Source organism: Mugil cephalus, chromosome 18, assembly GCF_022458985.1.
Source record: "Mugil cephalus isolate CIBA_MC_2020 chromosome 18, CIBA_Mcephalus_1.1, whole genome shotgun sequence".
In the NCBI taxonomy this organism is placed as follows: Eukaryota; Metazoa; Chordata; class Actinopteri; order Mugiliformes; family Mugilidae; genus Mugil; species Mugil cephalus.
Window position 1 is genome coordinate 8,836,429 of NC_061787.1, and position 15,793 is coordinate 8,852,221.

The 15,793-nt window shown below is 41.7% G+C and overlaps 1 protein-coding gene across 1 annotated transcript in view; it reads right to left on the reverse strand.

Annotated features, from left to right (window-relative positions):
- ptprn2 (protein tyrosine phosphatase receptor type N2) overlaps nt 1-15,793 on the reverse strand; it is a 124,349-nt gene that overhangs the window by 96,304 nt on the left and 12,252 nt on the right. The window contains exons 2-3 of the mRNA XM_047568048.1: nt 14,004-14,054; nt 5,917-6,030 (exon numbers count right to left, since the gene is read on the reverse strand). Of these exons, the coding sequence (XP_047424004.1) occupies nt 5,917-6,030; nt 14,004-14,054 (165 nt within the window). The remainder of the gene's footprint in view (nt 1-5,916; nt 6,031-14,003; nt 14,055-15,793) is intronic.

Consider the following 15,793-nt stretch of genomic DNA (forward strand, 5'->3'; position numbering starts at 1 on the left):
TAAACTGTGATGGCGCCGCAAACAAGATGAGGCCGGCTTCATTGACTGTGACACCTCTATCCCCTCCGTCTCCGGGGGGATGCACTCATTTCCATACATACCATGTGTTTTTGTGTGTCCACGACGGGGCACACTTGAGGGGGAAGGTATACCGGCGCAAATTACAGGATCAAAATGAGCCATTTGGTGAAAAGGAAAAAGTCAGGAGGAAAAGTGTCAGGGCCCTTTACGATTGGATTCCTCTCAATCAACCTCTCAGCTGATTATCCTGGCACTGAGGAGCTAAATGTCATGCAAATTCATCTGTAAGTCCGGGAAAAGAGCAGGCTCCGTCATCAAGTGCTGCCGCTTTTCTTTTTCTTTTTTTTCTGTTTTTCTTTTTTTCCCCTGTTAAGGATAGCATCCCGTCTCAGGCAAATGCCTTGGTTAATTAACGCCTCGCCATTAGCGCAACAGCTTTCAAACAAGCAAGATATTTCGGTTGGCCTCCTGTCTGTTTTCTATGTGACAGGGAAGAGCGAGGCAGAGAGGGGGCCTCCTAAATATTCAAAGCCTATTAGATGGGATCCTGTCTACACGTCTTGTTGTTTCATCTGCCGGTTTTGAAATGCAGATTTTCCCCTTTCCTTTACTTCTGTCCACCGACTGATTTTAAAGGCATTAATGGAAAAGAGTGTGAATAATTTAGGAGCGGGTTCTACCTAATTAGACAAAACGCAACGTGTCACTCCAAATTTGACACATGAATTAAAGCAACAGAGCCAACGGAGAGGCTGGCGGCGAAATATGGATATACTGATTAGCCCCGTTTGTGGTATAGAGTCAGTTTCAGTGAGTTTACTGTTATATACATTTCAGACAAAACTGAGGTGAGGAGAATTTTAAAAGATGATACTGTTTCACCAGCTCAGCAACCATTTGATCTCTTTGGAAACTTACACTTGCTACACATGTATATACACTACCAGTCAAAAGTTTTACAAAAGCGCACAGTATCCTCTGGTATAGTTGGTCAGGATTTCATCCGACAGCCAGATAATGACCCAAAACTTTAGTCTACACCAGAACTACCTTAACCCCCATGGAGCTGGTTTGTGATTATATTACCGCCCAACAAGTGCCACACATTTCTGGGAACTTCTGCAACAAAATTGGGAAGAACTCTCTGAAAGAAGTTTGATTTCCATTTTAGAAAGAAAGAATGTCAAAAGTGTGTTCACATGTTAAATCAGCCAAAGACGGACAGATAGATTTTAGGTTATATATTCATCTTTTTTATTTTTTTACTTCTGTTGTTTATTTGTTCTATGATTTAATTTCAGAGTAAAATGAAACATTAAACTTCACACATTTCAAAGAAGAAAGAAAGAAAGAAAGAAAGAAAGAAAGAAAGAAAGAAAGAAAGAAAGGACATATTGGAGTGCTCTAAAACTTTTTGACCGGTATTGTATAATAAAAAAAATACTATTCTGGCTTCACAGCTTGTGCTTTAAGAATAATTTAGTTCAGCTTCAAAATCTGCAGCAGAAATTAGCCTTCACAGACGAGAGTAGTCACGCTGAATGGTTTAATAAAGCCGCCTTGTTTTCCTCATCACAAGTTGTTTTATTTTTTTTCCACGGCCTGTTAGTGTGCGATCTGTTCTTTCCAGTACTATCTAGCAAACTTCTGAGGGAACAGACCGAGTAGGGCACAAAAAAAAACAGAATAGGTTTCGTTGCCTGTCTGTCAAAGGAGACATGAAGGACCATAAGTAATATGTTGTTTCAAAAAGCACTGGAGGGACATGATGTCAGTTTATGGTCACTGATTCTCCCTGACGGACAACTCCTGTCAATGGAGCCAATGCAAATGTCACAATGCATCATCTTACTTGACTTGTCTGGACTATGAGAGTATCTGCTGCTGTAAACAGGGCCACGAGGTCAATCTGCTGCAGGTTACCGTAGTTTAACGTGGTCCGTCAACTGTTACATCCTGACGTGACTCCCTCTGATGTGAAGTGTGTGGAGCTTGGCAACAACAACACACTGACCAGGAACAAAAAAAATATATATATATCGCAAAACTTTCTTAGTTCTTTCTTAGGATCTACTGCTTAAGCCCCATCATTTTGTGTTTGTTACTGGCTCCTAGATTACACACTTGTATGAACAACTGTGGGCTTCTCCTTTCACCTCCCGAGACCCAAACATTTGTTTGGAATGCATCTTTAATTTCTTTAAGATAAGATCTATAGGTATTTGAGATTAGTGGGACCTAAAAAGTATAAAAAACAAGCATCATGTTTGAAGTGGAAGTAGTTTTTGAAAACTATTAGGGGGACACAGGGATTATTTATGTATATTATAATTTAAATCACCAGTGTGAACCAAAATATAATGCATTTTAATGCAAAAGCAGAACCGGAAACTACGAAATCCCAATGTCCTCAAACGAGTACTTGTGAATTTGTTAAATTTTCATGTCATATAAAACTAGAAAAGTTAATAAGCATAAATAAACAAGTGTATTGACCCTTTCTCTGTCCTGAGGACAACAGGTCTAAATGAAGCATAATAAGAGGCTGCCACACACTTAAAACATAATGTCCCCATATGAGGACGCGGGGTCTCAGGAGGTTAAAGCCTGATATGAACTAATGCCAGACTCAGTTTAATGTTTCAGTCTGACTCACTGTATTCTTTATTTAACCATGTTTGTCCCAATGAGACCCAAGATCTCTTTTACAACGGCGACTTGGCCAATCGTGGCAGCTACACACTTTCAACAAGGATTAACATAAACACGTTGAATCAGAGCCTTAGATAACATAGAAATGCTCAGGTAAAACATTTACACAAAGGTAAACTGGACTTTTACCTATGAGGTTTTGAGGTTAGACTGCAGGTGCAGTTTCATGCAGCAGGAGCAGAAAACCTAAAAGCCATATTTCCCAATTCAGTTCGTACATTAGGGAACGCGAATCACGTTATGTCCTTAGAACGGAGACTGTATTTTTCATATTTGAAGCTCATAAGAGAAGATGGATGGATTTAAAAATGAAAACATACCACTCCTTAAGGTGGCATGTAAATAGAGCGGGCTAGTTCCTTTTTCGACTATAACACTGCGTATCACAGCACTCTGAGATTTGTCACAAACTGTGCAGTGGCTGGCCTTCACTGAATACGCGAAGGCTCAGTCATTGGTACCTGTTCATCTATAAAGCCTTCTTATATTTGTTCTTTGGTCTAAAAGGTCCTCAAAGTGCTCAGCTCCTGTTACCTGTAACAGCCTTCAAAAACACCTGAATCTTGGGCACCTTATCCAACTGTCTGATTTTAAGGTTTTCATTACTTCAGTGATAAACACATCGGTTGGTGCTTGTTATTGTCTGTAGCTATTTTAATGTTATCATTTCTACTGGATTAACGTTACTTTTAATGTGTTGTTGTGTTCTGCTGCTATTTTGGCCAGGTCTCCCTTGAAAATGAGATCATTGGCCTCAATGGGACTAACCTGCTAAAATAAAGGTTAAATAAAATAAATAAATAAATAAAAATAAAGAGATCCAAAGTTTGTGATGAATCTCAGAGCCCCATGATAGACGCCATCCAGCTTTGCTGCATTTTAAATTTTGTCGCCTATAAAGGAATTTTAGATGAAGGCTATCAAATCAACATCATCCGCAGGATTCCCGAAGAGGAGCGGGGCCTCGAGCTCAGCGTGGCGAGCGTCTCCTGAAATGACCTAACTCTTTTTAAATCCAGAGAACTGCTCCAACGCGGAGAATCCAAACACGAGGGAGGGGTTTTGGAAAGCTACCATTTAAACACTCCATCATTTTAATATATTGTACATTGCACTGGAATCACTGCAGCTGCTGAATTACCTCCCGCGTGCGAGTACATTCATACAATCCCGGGCCGTGCAAATACACCGTAATGATTCCAGAGCAATATGACAGCAGCGGCCCGCGTGTCAAACGTGTAGACACACTGCGGATGCACTGCACGCGGCGAATACTAAAGTTGCTCGGCTTCGGGTGCCGTGTGATATAAAAGTCATTTGCAGTTGAATGACGGCGCCTTGCATTCAGAAGGTATTGTGGTGAAAATGTAACACCAGACAATGTGCCGCGCCAATGGGAGGGTGGGGGTGGGGGGGGGGGGGGGGGGGGACACATCCAGACAACCCGAGCCCTTTTGTACGAGGGTCAATTCCCATTGATCTGAATGACATTGGTGTTGTGCAGTGAGCCTAGATTGTGTGATTTCTACCTGCTCTGATGCAAGATAAAGAGGATTGTAAATCGATTTCATTGACGTCCCCCCTCCACCACTCCCCCATTTTTTTTTTCTCCCTTTCATCTCTTCAATTTAGGTTACAGTACGACGGACTCTATAACCCCATCTGGGCTCAAAAAAAATGAAAAGGGTCTCCCGCGTTTAAAAGATGACACTTCAATAGCTGTTGCGCTGATAAGAATACTGTGCCACGGAGCATTAACGGTGGATTGTGGACTCATCCGAGGATAATGCTCTGTTTCTGTGGATGTGATTCTACGCAGGCAGGAAAGGGGGGAACATGTTTCAGAGAGATGATGTCATGTCTGTAGACGTTTCAAAATGCAAGGTCAGAAAACTAAACACTCCTCAAAATAAGGGGCGGTGGGAAGGGGGATTCACACACCGCATCTCTTCTCACACTCCTCATTCACATTTGTTTACTTCTGAGCAGTAATTAGAATAAATGCGCGGTCTCGCCTGGTTTAATATTCATCGCTGACATTTTACATTTTTTTCCTCCTTTTTTTTTCCGGCTTTCCTCTGGCTTACTCCTAATGATTTTCAACACTGGTTCACGCCTGTTAAAAGATATTAAGCTCGGAGTGGCCTGCAAAGCCAATTAGGTTTGGAGGGGCTGATGTCTGCAGTCATGGTGCGCGAGTTAAAGGTGCCTACTGCCCCCTGGTGGCTCCGGGCTGCAGTTACAGGCTGCCAAACGTGTGGGGAGTAAAAACAAAATGTCAATATATTGCTCTGCACGGATTATTGAATTATGGACACGCTCAGGTGACACACGCTCAAGCAATTAATTGAATGTAATTAAGTAGAAATGTACCAACTGAACTCTGGGTTTCCATGTGTGATTATTGGCAATTATTTGTGAATTTAATTCCAGGAAACATCCTGGTAAATTATTATGATTTTTTTTTTTTTTTTTGCTTTATATTTTCCAGCACAAATAGAATCTATTTTTTTTCCTTCATTGGTGGCATCTTATGAGTGCAGCAGACATTTGTTGTTCGGACTGTAACAACCACCAGCAAGAGGCAGAGAGAACTCCACAACCAGTACGAGGCATGAATATCAAATCTGCCACGTTTGAAACACAGACCTGATGAGATGAGCTGATGAGACACTTAAAATATGTGTTAGCCAAAGGAGGCTGAGCGTGGCCGGGAAACGGGAAATAATAATTCTTGGATTCCTACTTTATCGTAATGAGCTCTGTAGTTACTTCTGCTATGAAGACGTCTTCTTATAAATGCACCAGAACCGCCCGGAGATGTGGCCTGTTGTAGCGAGCGCGCCAGCGGCTGCCATTGACGGAGTGGGAGACGCCGTTCGATGTGATTACACTGCACACCTCACAGTTACTCATGCACAAAATTAGCTATAAATGTCCCTGCAGCACACAAGCCAATTAGATTGGCTGCTGGAGTTAGGCGATGATGGCAAAACAATGTCCCAATATGAGTCAAATGACCTGTTCTAGCTCGGCGGTGGTGCGCGGCGCCAGCCAAAGAGACAGCTTGGCTTTTTTGGCTTGCTTCGAAACAATTGAGAAGCATTTGCTGTGCATAACTGATGACGAACAGACCAAAAAAAATTAAAAAAAATAGAAACTCGGGACTCGGGCGGTTCGTACCTCTGTGAGCCAGTTTCTGTAGGAGGATCCTGAGGCGTTGCAAAGCCGAGGAAGAAATATCGTATGTGAGCAGGTCTGCACCGGCCAGCTCCTGGCACCTTCCAAACAGTCCATCTATGACGGAAAAAAAAAAGACACAGTTTCACGAGCGATGCATATTTTTAGACCAAAGTTTGAAACACACATAAAAAAACAAAACTGACTCTCTTTGATACTTTTGTGGCGGCTGTGTTGTGAAATGATGTCGACATGCCTGGATGAAAAGCCGTAATGGTGTGAGGCACCTGCAGAGTTTTGTACCTCTGCTATCCTGTTTTTTGGGGGGAGCTAATAGCTGCCATTTTTCCTCTGACAGCACTACGATAAGCAGCCGTTCATGGCAGGAAGGACTTTATCAGGGACCCTGGTAATCTCCCTATCAGCAGGCCTCCCCGTCTCAGTCAAGACAGGTTGCTAGGCAACCCACGCCACAGAGCCTCTATCAGCCCCCATAATTCAATGGCTGGTCTAGACCTCTGAAGGATGCTGGGGCTCGGGGGTCAAAAAGCAGCGTGCAGATGTAACGCCTGGAATATAAATGACCTGCGCCGTCACCTTCTCCCAGCTGGGAAGATAAACCCCGTGTATCCTGTCGGGCTAAACTCACTAAATGGGAGTCCAGCCCGGGGACGATTTCTGGAGATGAGTCCTGCAGATACAGCGCGGGCTGCTTCCTCTGCGTGTTACGTGTGCAGTCGAGAATGTGAGAGTACGCGCGCGGGATGCCACGTTGATTAGAGGAGGGGGGCTTATGATGCGAATCAACAAACGGTCACGCGCCAGAGCTTCACATTAATTAGCCCCGTGATGTTGGACAATGACGGCAAACGTCGATAGTGCGGCTGATGCTCATTGGCATGTGGAATACATAAAAATTGATGTCCATTACACTCTGCAGTCTAACGCCTTTCTTTTTTTTTGTCCCTGAGCTTATGAAACAGATGAAGATTTATCGAGTCCATTGTAAGTTTCTGAGACGAGTGTGTCACATCTCATCTTTGCGTTAGAGAGCGGAACATTTCTGAGCCTAATTTTTCACCTTCCGCTTAAAATAAAAGTTAATTACGCTGTAAAATGCAGTGGGAGCTAATTACAAAGATAATAATGTGATGCCTGACGAGGCTCTAAATTGAATTCTTATTCTAAATGAGATGCGGGTGTTTTCCTTGCCCCCCACTCCCCCACCCCCTCTCTGCCTGTGACCCGTTAAATGACAGCTCTGTACAGGAAAAAGCCTGTGAGAGGACGTGAATTAGCATAGACTACAGTGCGACACTCAGGAGTTATTTTGAGATCTCAGACAGACGCAGAGGAAAACTTCCCACCTACAGACATACAGATCATCACAGGCGTGAGCGCATCAGAAGACGTCAGCTGTCTCGTTATCCTCTGCACCGACCTAATGGTATCATCCTCGCCGACATGTCACAAGAAAATAAGGCCTCACTTTGAACGGGGACTCCTTTCATGGTTTACTTCTCCCGCTTACACACTAACAACACACATTATGTAAGAAATAAAGGGAGACTGGTGACATAACAAGCGACGGGAAACTGTTAAATGTTTGATGCTCTGCATCCCTCGCAGGTTCCCATGGAGACGGCACATGTTACGTTCCTCCTCCGTTGTCAGGGACATTCCTGATAGCAACCAGACACACAGACACGCATTGATTCAAGCGCATTACATACAGAAGAAGTCAGAGGTATTTTACGACAAAGAAATCCTTGCCTGGCAAACAGTTGATTGATTCGTCGAGGTGACGCCGAGCCTCTCGGAGACGCTCGCACAATGAATCACAAAGCACTGCTCTGTCACCGTATTTTCACAATACTGGGAGTATCAAAACAAGCAGCGATGATTTATTGTAGCTGACAGATTTCAGGAAAATAGATGTTTTCTCCCCCTTTTTTGACAGGTAAAAACAACATTTTAATTCAAGGCCTGGAAGAACGCAGCATGTGACGGGAGCATGGTGGGTTATCCACAGCTGAAAATAACACGCTGAAATGCTGTTTTCCAAAAAATATGTCAGCAGTACAGCAGGAGATTTATATTTACAAGTCCGGCAGAAGGAAATATTAAGATCCATTTGTAAGACGAGACTAATGCTCAACAGCAACGCAAGTAAACCATGATCAATGTACTGTAATCCATAAAACATAAAGCAGAGCACAGCTACAATCAATTAATCAACCCTTGAGGGCACAGTCCTATAAATCAGTGCAATTCTCGCTAAGGAGAAGCTACGCCTGGATAAGCAGCATGTTGACAGGAATTAAAAAAGATTTTCAGGCAAAAAAGGAAAAGAAAAAAGAAAAGGTGAAGCTCTCTAAATCCAGACACCGTCTCTCCTCCCACAGTGACAGACAGAGCGGCACCCAGCTCTTGCTAAAGCTATTTAAACTGTGGAAGCTAATGCTCGGGGATAACAGGAGCAAACAGTGAAGCTGACAGTCAGCAAAGCATTTGTAAAAGACCGTACGTCGGAGGAGAGGCGCACGGACCCAGGAGACAAATTAAGACGTATTGGAACAGGTGTAATAGCAGAGCAACTCTTGTCATGAAAATGAATAGGCTCGAATCAATGCAGCGAGACGGGCCAGATGCAGCCGGCTAACAGAGAAAGGTACGCTAACAAAAGCTAAAGTGATCAGGACATGATTAATGAAGTGTTTACAGGTTACTCTGGGCTTGTTTTTTTTTTTTTTTTTTTTTTTTGTGTGACAGTCGTGGCTTTGAAATGATAATTATATTTATGCACGCGCTGCAATGCACATGTAAATACAGGAATGAATAAAGATAAAGTAGGCTCTCAGAGCTACATCAAAGTAGAAATCAGCTATTAATACATTTACATTTCTATTAACATATCTGTTTCCTTCCCCTAAAGAGCACGTGTCTTTTGTTAAACCCTTTGGAGCGTCTTTGATCCTGAATACTCCTTACTTCATGTTTGATTATTTGTGATTTTGCCCCCTCAGCTTTGGTGCACCACCCCCCCCCACACGCCCCCACGCCCCCACGCCCCCGTCCTCCACATGCACATTGCTATTTGATATTTAGATGTGATTACTCCAAGTGTTTATGCTGCAGTTGCACTCGTCGCAAGCTCTGATCGTTAGAGGTGTCACCTAAATGGTTTAAATATAAAGTACAGTGCACGCGTTTCAGACAATATTGTCCCAAGTGGAGGCAAGATAACCGCCAGTCGATAAAACAGTGCTGGTTAAGTGTTTAATAGGAGCCAACCAGCGCCTCGGGGGAAACATGTAGCACTTATCCGCTGTACTTTAGCTTAGCTTATCGCACAAGTAAGCCACAGACTCTGGAGAGTTGCATCAAATTAAAGTGTTTTTCCAGGTAATCTCATGCCTTTTTGGAGGAACCTCTAGAAAGTATCCCCCCGGAGTTAAGATGTGAAGAACAAATAAGCCACGACAGCAGCAGACAATTGAATGATACAAAGAGGATGATAATTGATGTATTTAATAAACGCCATAATAACATTCACAGTACATACTGGAAATACTCTTAATCTAATCAGATGCTATCTCACCCTATATTTTATTCTCTTCAAAATTTAATTTAACCCAGATGCGGTATCTTCAGTCCCTCTTCTAACATGTAACTTTTTGTATGTCCTTGCCATTCACAACTTTGCATAGACCCTACTTTTACTTGAAGGTCATCCCAGATACAGGTACATTTATAACGCACTTCACTCACTGTTTCATAAAGTAATGCTCTAGAAAGTGTTCACTAAATTATACTACATGAAAAGGCGATCAAACCCTCCATGAGGTCACCCCAAGGATTTTCTGAATGGCTCTGACCATCTCATGAGGCCCCTCATCGGTCACTCAAAGTCGGTACGTTTAATCCTTTTTACACTTAAAACAGGCACATTATGTAAAAAATTGATCCCCGCACAGATATCGTGAAGGACTTAATTAGCTGTAGAGCCATTTTGTACCACGCTGTAAAATTTGACCTCATAATATGGAGGAAAATGAAGAATGACTCGTTTTTGGATCCACCCTCAAGTGGTCAACTGAGGAACTGCAGTGTTCGGCATTAGCTTAATTTTTCAGTCGCAGTGTCTGTATTTAGTTTAGGATTTGTATTTATTCGATTGTTTATAGTCTTCAAAGGGTGATTTTAAATAAAATAAAAATAAAAAATAGATATATAACCCAAAATAACAGACCTAACATTGGAATTAATTGTTTGGATTTACGTCTTTGTACCTAGCCTAACCTATTATTGTTGTAATTAGTATTATTATTAGTTTTTTAACTTATTGTGAGGAAAAAATATAAATACAGAAATATTTACAAGTTGGAGAAGTTTAAACCGTTAGCTAACTTCAGCTATAAATTAGTCGCTATTAACTATTGTACTTACAGGTAACAAATATCTGCTGTTGATTCAAAATACAACTTCAAATTGTGAGTGCTAAACCCTAAAATAAGAGACCAAAAAGAAGTAGCCTAACAAACTGAATGTAAAAGATGAACTAGAAGGATGAATACTTGTTCAAGCATTTTCTGTGTTTTAAAAATCTAATGATTTCAATCAATTTGAGGAGAACTGTATAAATCGTCCTTTTTCAGTTGCCTAAAAAAGACTCTAATCTCATTCAGCGTTGTTTAAATAATAATGTAGGTTTTATAGGAATGGAAAATGACGCAGAGGGGAGCCCCGTTTCTTTCAGCCCATCCCTGCCCTCAGCCACCCTGCATGGCAACAGCGCGGGTGACGAAGAGAGCGCTTGGCCCAGCCCAGAATAAACCAGGTTACTCCTTCAGGGACCTGGGGAAGCGTTGAAGTGGCAGACCTAGTTACTCCCACTCATCATCTGTGTGTGCAAGGGCTGCTGCTCATCAGGAGTTCAGCAGACAGACTGTAGGTTGTGCGTAGAGGGTTGGGAAACTAAATAATGCCTCATTATTTGTGTATTCGGCGCAACACGAATCCAACATTAGTCTTTTTGTTTGCCTGTATGTCCTTAGTGAATGTGTAGTTTCGTTTCAGCTGAAAGAGAAAAGTTAAAGAAGAACAGACAAATCTTCCACATTATAATTTTGTTTGCTAGTCAATTGCATCCATACCATCTACGACCCTATTGTCTTCTGCTGGGTATTTTCCAGTTGAGGTGTCAGCAATTTCCATTTATTAGACTCCCCCATGTACCAATGCAGACTGTGTAATTAAAGTTTATTTTTATATATATACTTCTCTCCTGCACTGTCTTATCCTTGCACGTTTCCTCTGAAATTGGGTTAATATGGAAATAAGGGACAACGTCTCCAGGTTTGGTTCTCTAACTCACTGCAAATCCAAGAACTACCCACTATTAAATATTCGCCCTCACAGCAATTTCTCTTTGTTATTCTGGGACTCATTATTCGTTAATTCCAAAATACTAAAACTAAGTATAAAAATGACAAACTGTGTGTGTTACAAGGAGTTTTTTTACGGTATGGGAGGAATATTTTCTTGCCTGAACAGTGCACGGCTAGTTGTTTGCACCTGATTACATTCTTCAGCTTCACATTAATGTGATTGGTTATTCCCTCTATGATCTCACTCTGGACATATTTCCTAAAAGGCTGAAATGTTCCTTCATGGAAACTTTATTTTCTTAGAAACATACCTGTAGTTTTACCTTAGAGCAGGGGTCTTCAACGTTTTTCAGATTAAGTAGGGACCTCCTACCTGCTATATAAACTCGGCCTAGTGTTATTTATAAATATACATTATTATGATCATTTTGCATTAAGCTATCCCTTGTGATATCGTTTATCATAATTAGCATTCTGTGGATAGCAAACATCGGAACTTTATGATAAAAGTGGAAAATAATTGGCTGATGAATCAATAATGAAGAAGACAAACATCATCACTTGACTAAAACATAAATTGGTATCTTCACTTTTCAAATATTGAAAAGACTGACATCCCACAGTGTCCTACAGTTAACATTTACCACATCATACCCCTCATATCATACCAGTTTCATATTTGTTTGGCATCATTTTGTGTATTTTCTCTTATTTTCATAAGAACTTGCAAAATTCCATGCAAATGAAGAGAAGATAATGCACTAATTAACTATTACATATTGTTTTTGTATCGACACAACTGAGTCCAGCGTGACAAAAAAGCTGTAAACCGTGTAACAAACAATGCACTTAATCTAATGTTACTTCAAACTCGTAGCTCTCTGTCGTCTCTCTCCTAGAGGCTACATTATGTTTTGCATGTAAGTCTAGTGTCTGTCGGTGTGTGAGTTAGCTCACAAAGAAACAAACATCCATACGCAGGCTTTTTAATCATTACGCCCGTGAGAACCAAAGCAAACACACACAGGTAGATGCTCTCTACACATATATCCTGATCTGCTGCTGCTGCTGCGTTGAAATCTTCTGCTATGGGAGAATACATTAACCTTTCGCCGTGTCTCTGTCACGGAGATGATCCTCGATATCGGCGCTCTATCAGTCCCTATTCAAAATCACAGGCCACCGCGACATCCCCCCCCCTCCCCTCCTTTTGTCAGGTGTTCAGGCGTTGTCACGGCAACCGCAGAGACAGACACATCCATCTCCAGGTGACAAGATGGCTCGTAGGTGAGGTCGTGATCGTTTGTGGTTTGGGGGAAAACCTTGGCATTCAGAGGGGGAAACATCCCGCTCATATTGATCGTGACCCTTGTAGTTAGTGAGATGAACGAGATGAGACAGAGACTGTGTGTTTAGACCCATTTATTTAACGGTTTCTGACCTGAACCTACATTTTGTTCATCTATTTTTATGGTATTAAAATATGGTTTTACAATGAGTTACTGTGTGCACAGTTCGCTGCATGCAAATCTTGCAAAGCAAGATTAGTTGTTTGCACCTGCTTCCATCCTTTATGCTAAGCTGAGCTAACCAGCTGCTAGTCGCAGACAGACCGCTATTAGTGGTATTTATTTCCTGCCCTAACACTGGGCAATAAAACATTTCCCTAAAATGCTTACCTATACCTTTATGATTTTAAGTAACTATAGATTAATATTTATTTGTATATTAAATTATATTTTTAGTGAACATTTGCTGTATTATAAACTGTTAAGCTTCAACAATTAGCCAATTAAATGACAACTGAGCTAAAGAGCTAATGTTTATGTCCAAAAAGGTTCAAGCCTTAGTGGTGCTGAGATTTTCCTAAAGAAAACGAGGGCAGTAATTCCTTTCTTCCACAAGGTAAAATGAGGATTTCTGTCAATGGACTCCGGTGCCTTTGAAGAGGGCAATGTAACAGCCTGACAGAAAATTCTAAACATACAGCCGCATACACTAAAGCTTCAAAGACACCAAAGTATGCATCTACTCTATATCTCCTCATTTATTTGTTGTTTTGTTTTGTTTTTTCCTGAAGACAGACTTCAAACACTGTTAGGTGATTATAGATGATGTTGTCGACAGTGGAGTCGCTATTAGCTGCGTTTTCATCACAGTTTATTTCTGAAATTTCATACAACTGCTTCCATTGGAATGTGTTTTGCGATATCCCGCAATTCTCATAAATTCTTCACTCTGAGGAAGATGTACGTCCAATGAACTGGTCACGTGACCCCCTGCGTCATCTCCGGTGGCGGGGAAATGCGGAAAAGCTGTTTCCACTGCACTTTTGCGATAAACTTTTACACTGATGAGTCTGAAATATGATGAGCGTGAAAATGTTTTTTCCAAATGTAGGTGTTTCTATTACCGTTTTTTTTCATGTGATATTTAGGTTTTGTGCATTGGAAATGCAGCAGCTGTCTTCGCAGAGGTCCACCATCTTGACTACAGTTCACCTTTTATTCTTTCCTTCTCTCGGCGGTAGCACATTCAAGTCCTTTGAAAGATTGATTTGAGGGCTTTATAGTCCTCCATAAGTGTAATTAAAACCTTAATTTAGGATGAATTAATATTTAAAGACTCTTTAAGGGTCCGTAGACACCCTGAATATAATAAGGCGGTGGAAGCAAGTATTGGTCTCCAAGCAGAACTTACCATTGACGCAGAACTCATACGGGGCGCACAGCTCGTCTTCAAACAGGCAACCTGGAGGTGAAAGGGAGAGAAAATAATCAGCTCAACAGCGATGTCAACCAGGTTGGAGAAAAAAAGAAAAGAAAAAAGAAAGAAAAGCTCCACAAAAGTACAGCTTAGTACTACTTTAACTCTGGCCGCGAGCCTCGCTGCTAATGGCAGAGCCATCAATCATCAATTAGTGTGACTTCTCCTGCCCCGTCTCTGACGCTAATACCCCAACTCCGTGGGTAACGGTTTCCACATATGAATGTTGCATGAATATTAATGAACTTTAACGTCTGGACTAAGAATGGGTGTTCCAGGCTAATAAATGAACAGATGGCAGGAGCATTATGAGTAGCTGTTCCCTGTGTTCGTATCTCACACGTGGGAGTTGCGGCGAACAGAGGAGGACTGATTGTTCCGCACAGGTGATCCTCCACATTTACACGTTTCCAGGAAAAGAGAAGAATAGAGAAGGGAAAAAAAATAGTAGTCTGTTGGGTTAAAGTGTTATGTAGACGGCAGGCATTCAGGGTCAAAATGAGCTATAATAATATAAAAAATAATGACCTTCAATCCAGGAAAAGATTTCGGTTTGTTCAGTGAGCTCTCGACGCTAGTGGGTTTATGACGTTGGCAACACAAAGAGAATCTGCAAACAACTAGGCCAAGCCGCAGCACTCTTTCTTTAAGTCCTTTATCTTTGTTATTTCCCTCCCTCTGCTCGTCAGGCGGAGTGACGGAATTGGATGCACCTCTTGGCCCGGTGGCCTCGATGGACAGCAGCGTGCAGCTCGTGACCGTGAATGAAGAACAGGCTGAGTAGGAGAAAGGGCCTCTGTCAGGCTTCTTTAATAATGAGAAGAGATAGGTGCGGGAAGTCTGTTAATCAATTGGCGCACAGACGCCAGACAATCAGGAGCAGAGAGGGAACTTTTCAGACGTCACTTGTTCCAAGTTTCCTCGAGTTCCAATTCCTCTGATCTGACATCGGCGTCATTACCCTGTTCTCTTAAAGCTAATCTGCGTGGGTGCTTGATTATAGAGACACAATGTGCAGCCATTTTGTTTAGAAAGGAGAGGCCACATTTCATGAAATTACGCCTTTTGGAGGTAATGGCTTCGATAATTCAGCCAAATGGCAATTTAATGATGTAAAGAGAGGCGTCATCTCAGGGCCGCGTAGTCTCTCGGCTCTCTAAAACAAAACCAAAAAGGCAGAATATCACAGGAGACACCATAAACGGCTTTTCGAACTCATTGTACCTGATATAATTCTGCTATATGCCCGATTATGCTTCATATTAATGGGCAGATTATGGCTTAAAAAAAAAACCCTAGCACCTGGATTTTAGTATTTTGTCCTTGACGAAGAAAAATAACAGTTGCCTAGTTCATTTCCAATGCACAAAACATACAAAATACACTGTCTGGCAAAATAAAAGTCACCAAAGGTCAAACACTCTAATTTTCCCTAATATTCGGTTGGATGGCCTTTAGCTATGATTATACCTTCATTCATTTTTTACCAAGATCTTGTATAGATAGTGAAGAGTCTTCTCCATCACATCCCAAAGGTTCTCAGTGGGGTTCAGGTCTGGACTCTGTGGTGGCCAATCCATGTGTGAACCACAGTCCTGCCATTGTCATCTTGGAATATGCCCAATCTCTATGCTCCCTAGCAAACTGAAGCCTTTTTTCCAGGTTAGCCTCACCGATAAGCGGTTTTCTCAAGGCTACACACCAGTTCAGTCCCGATCCCTTGA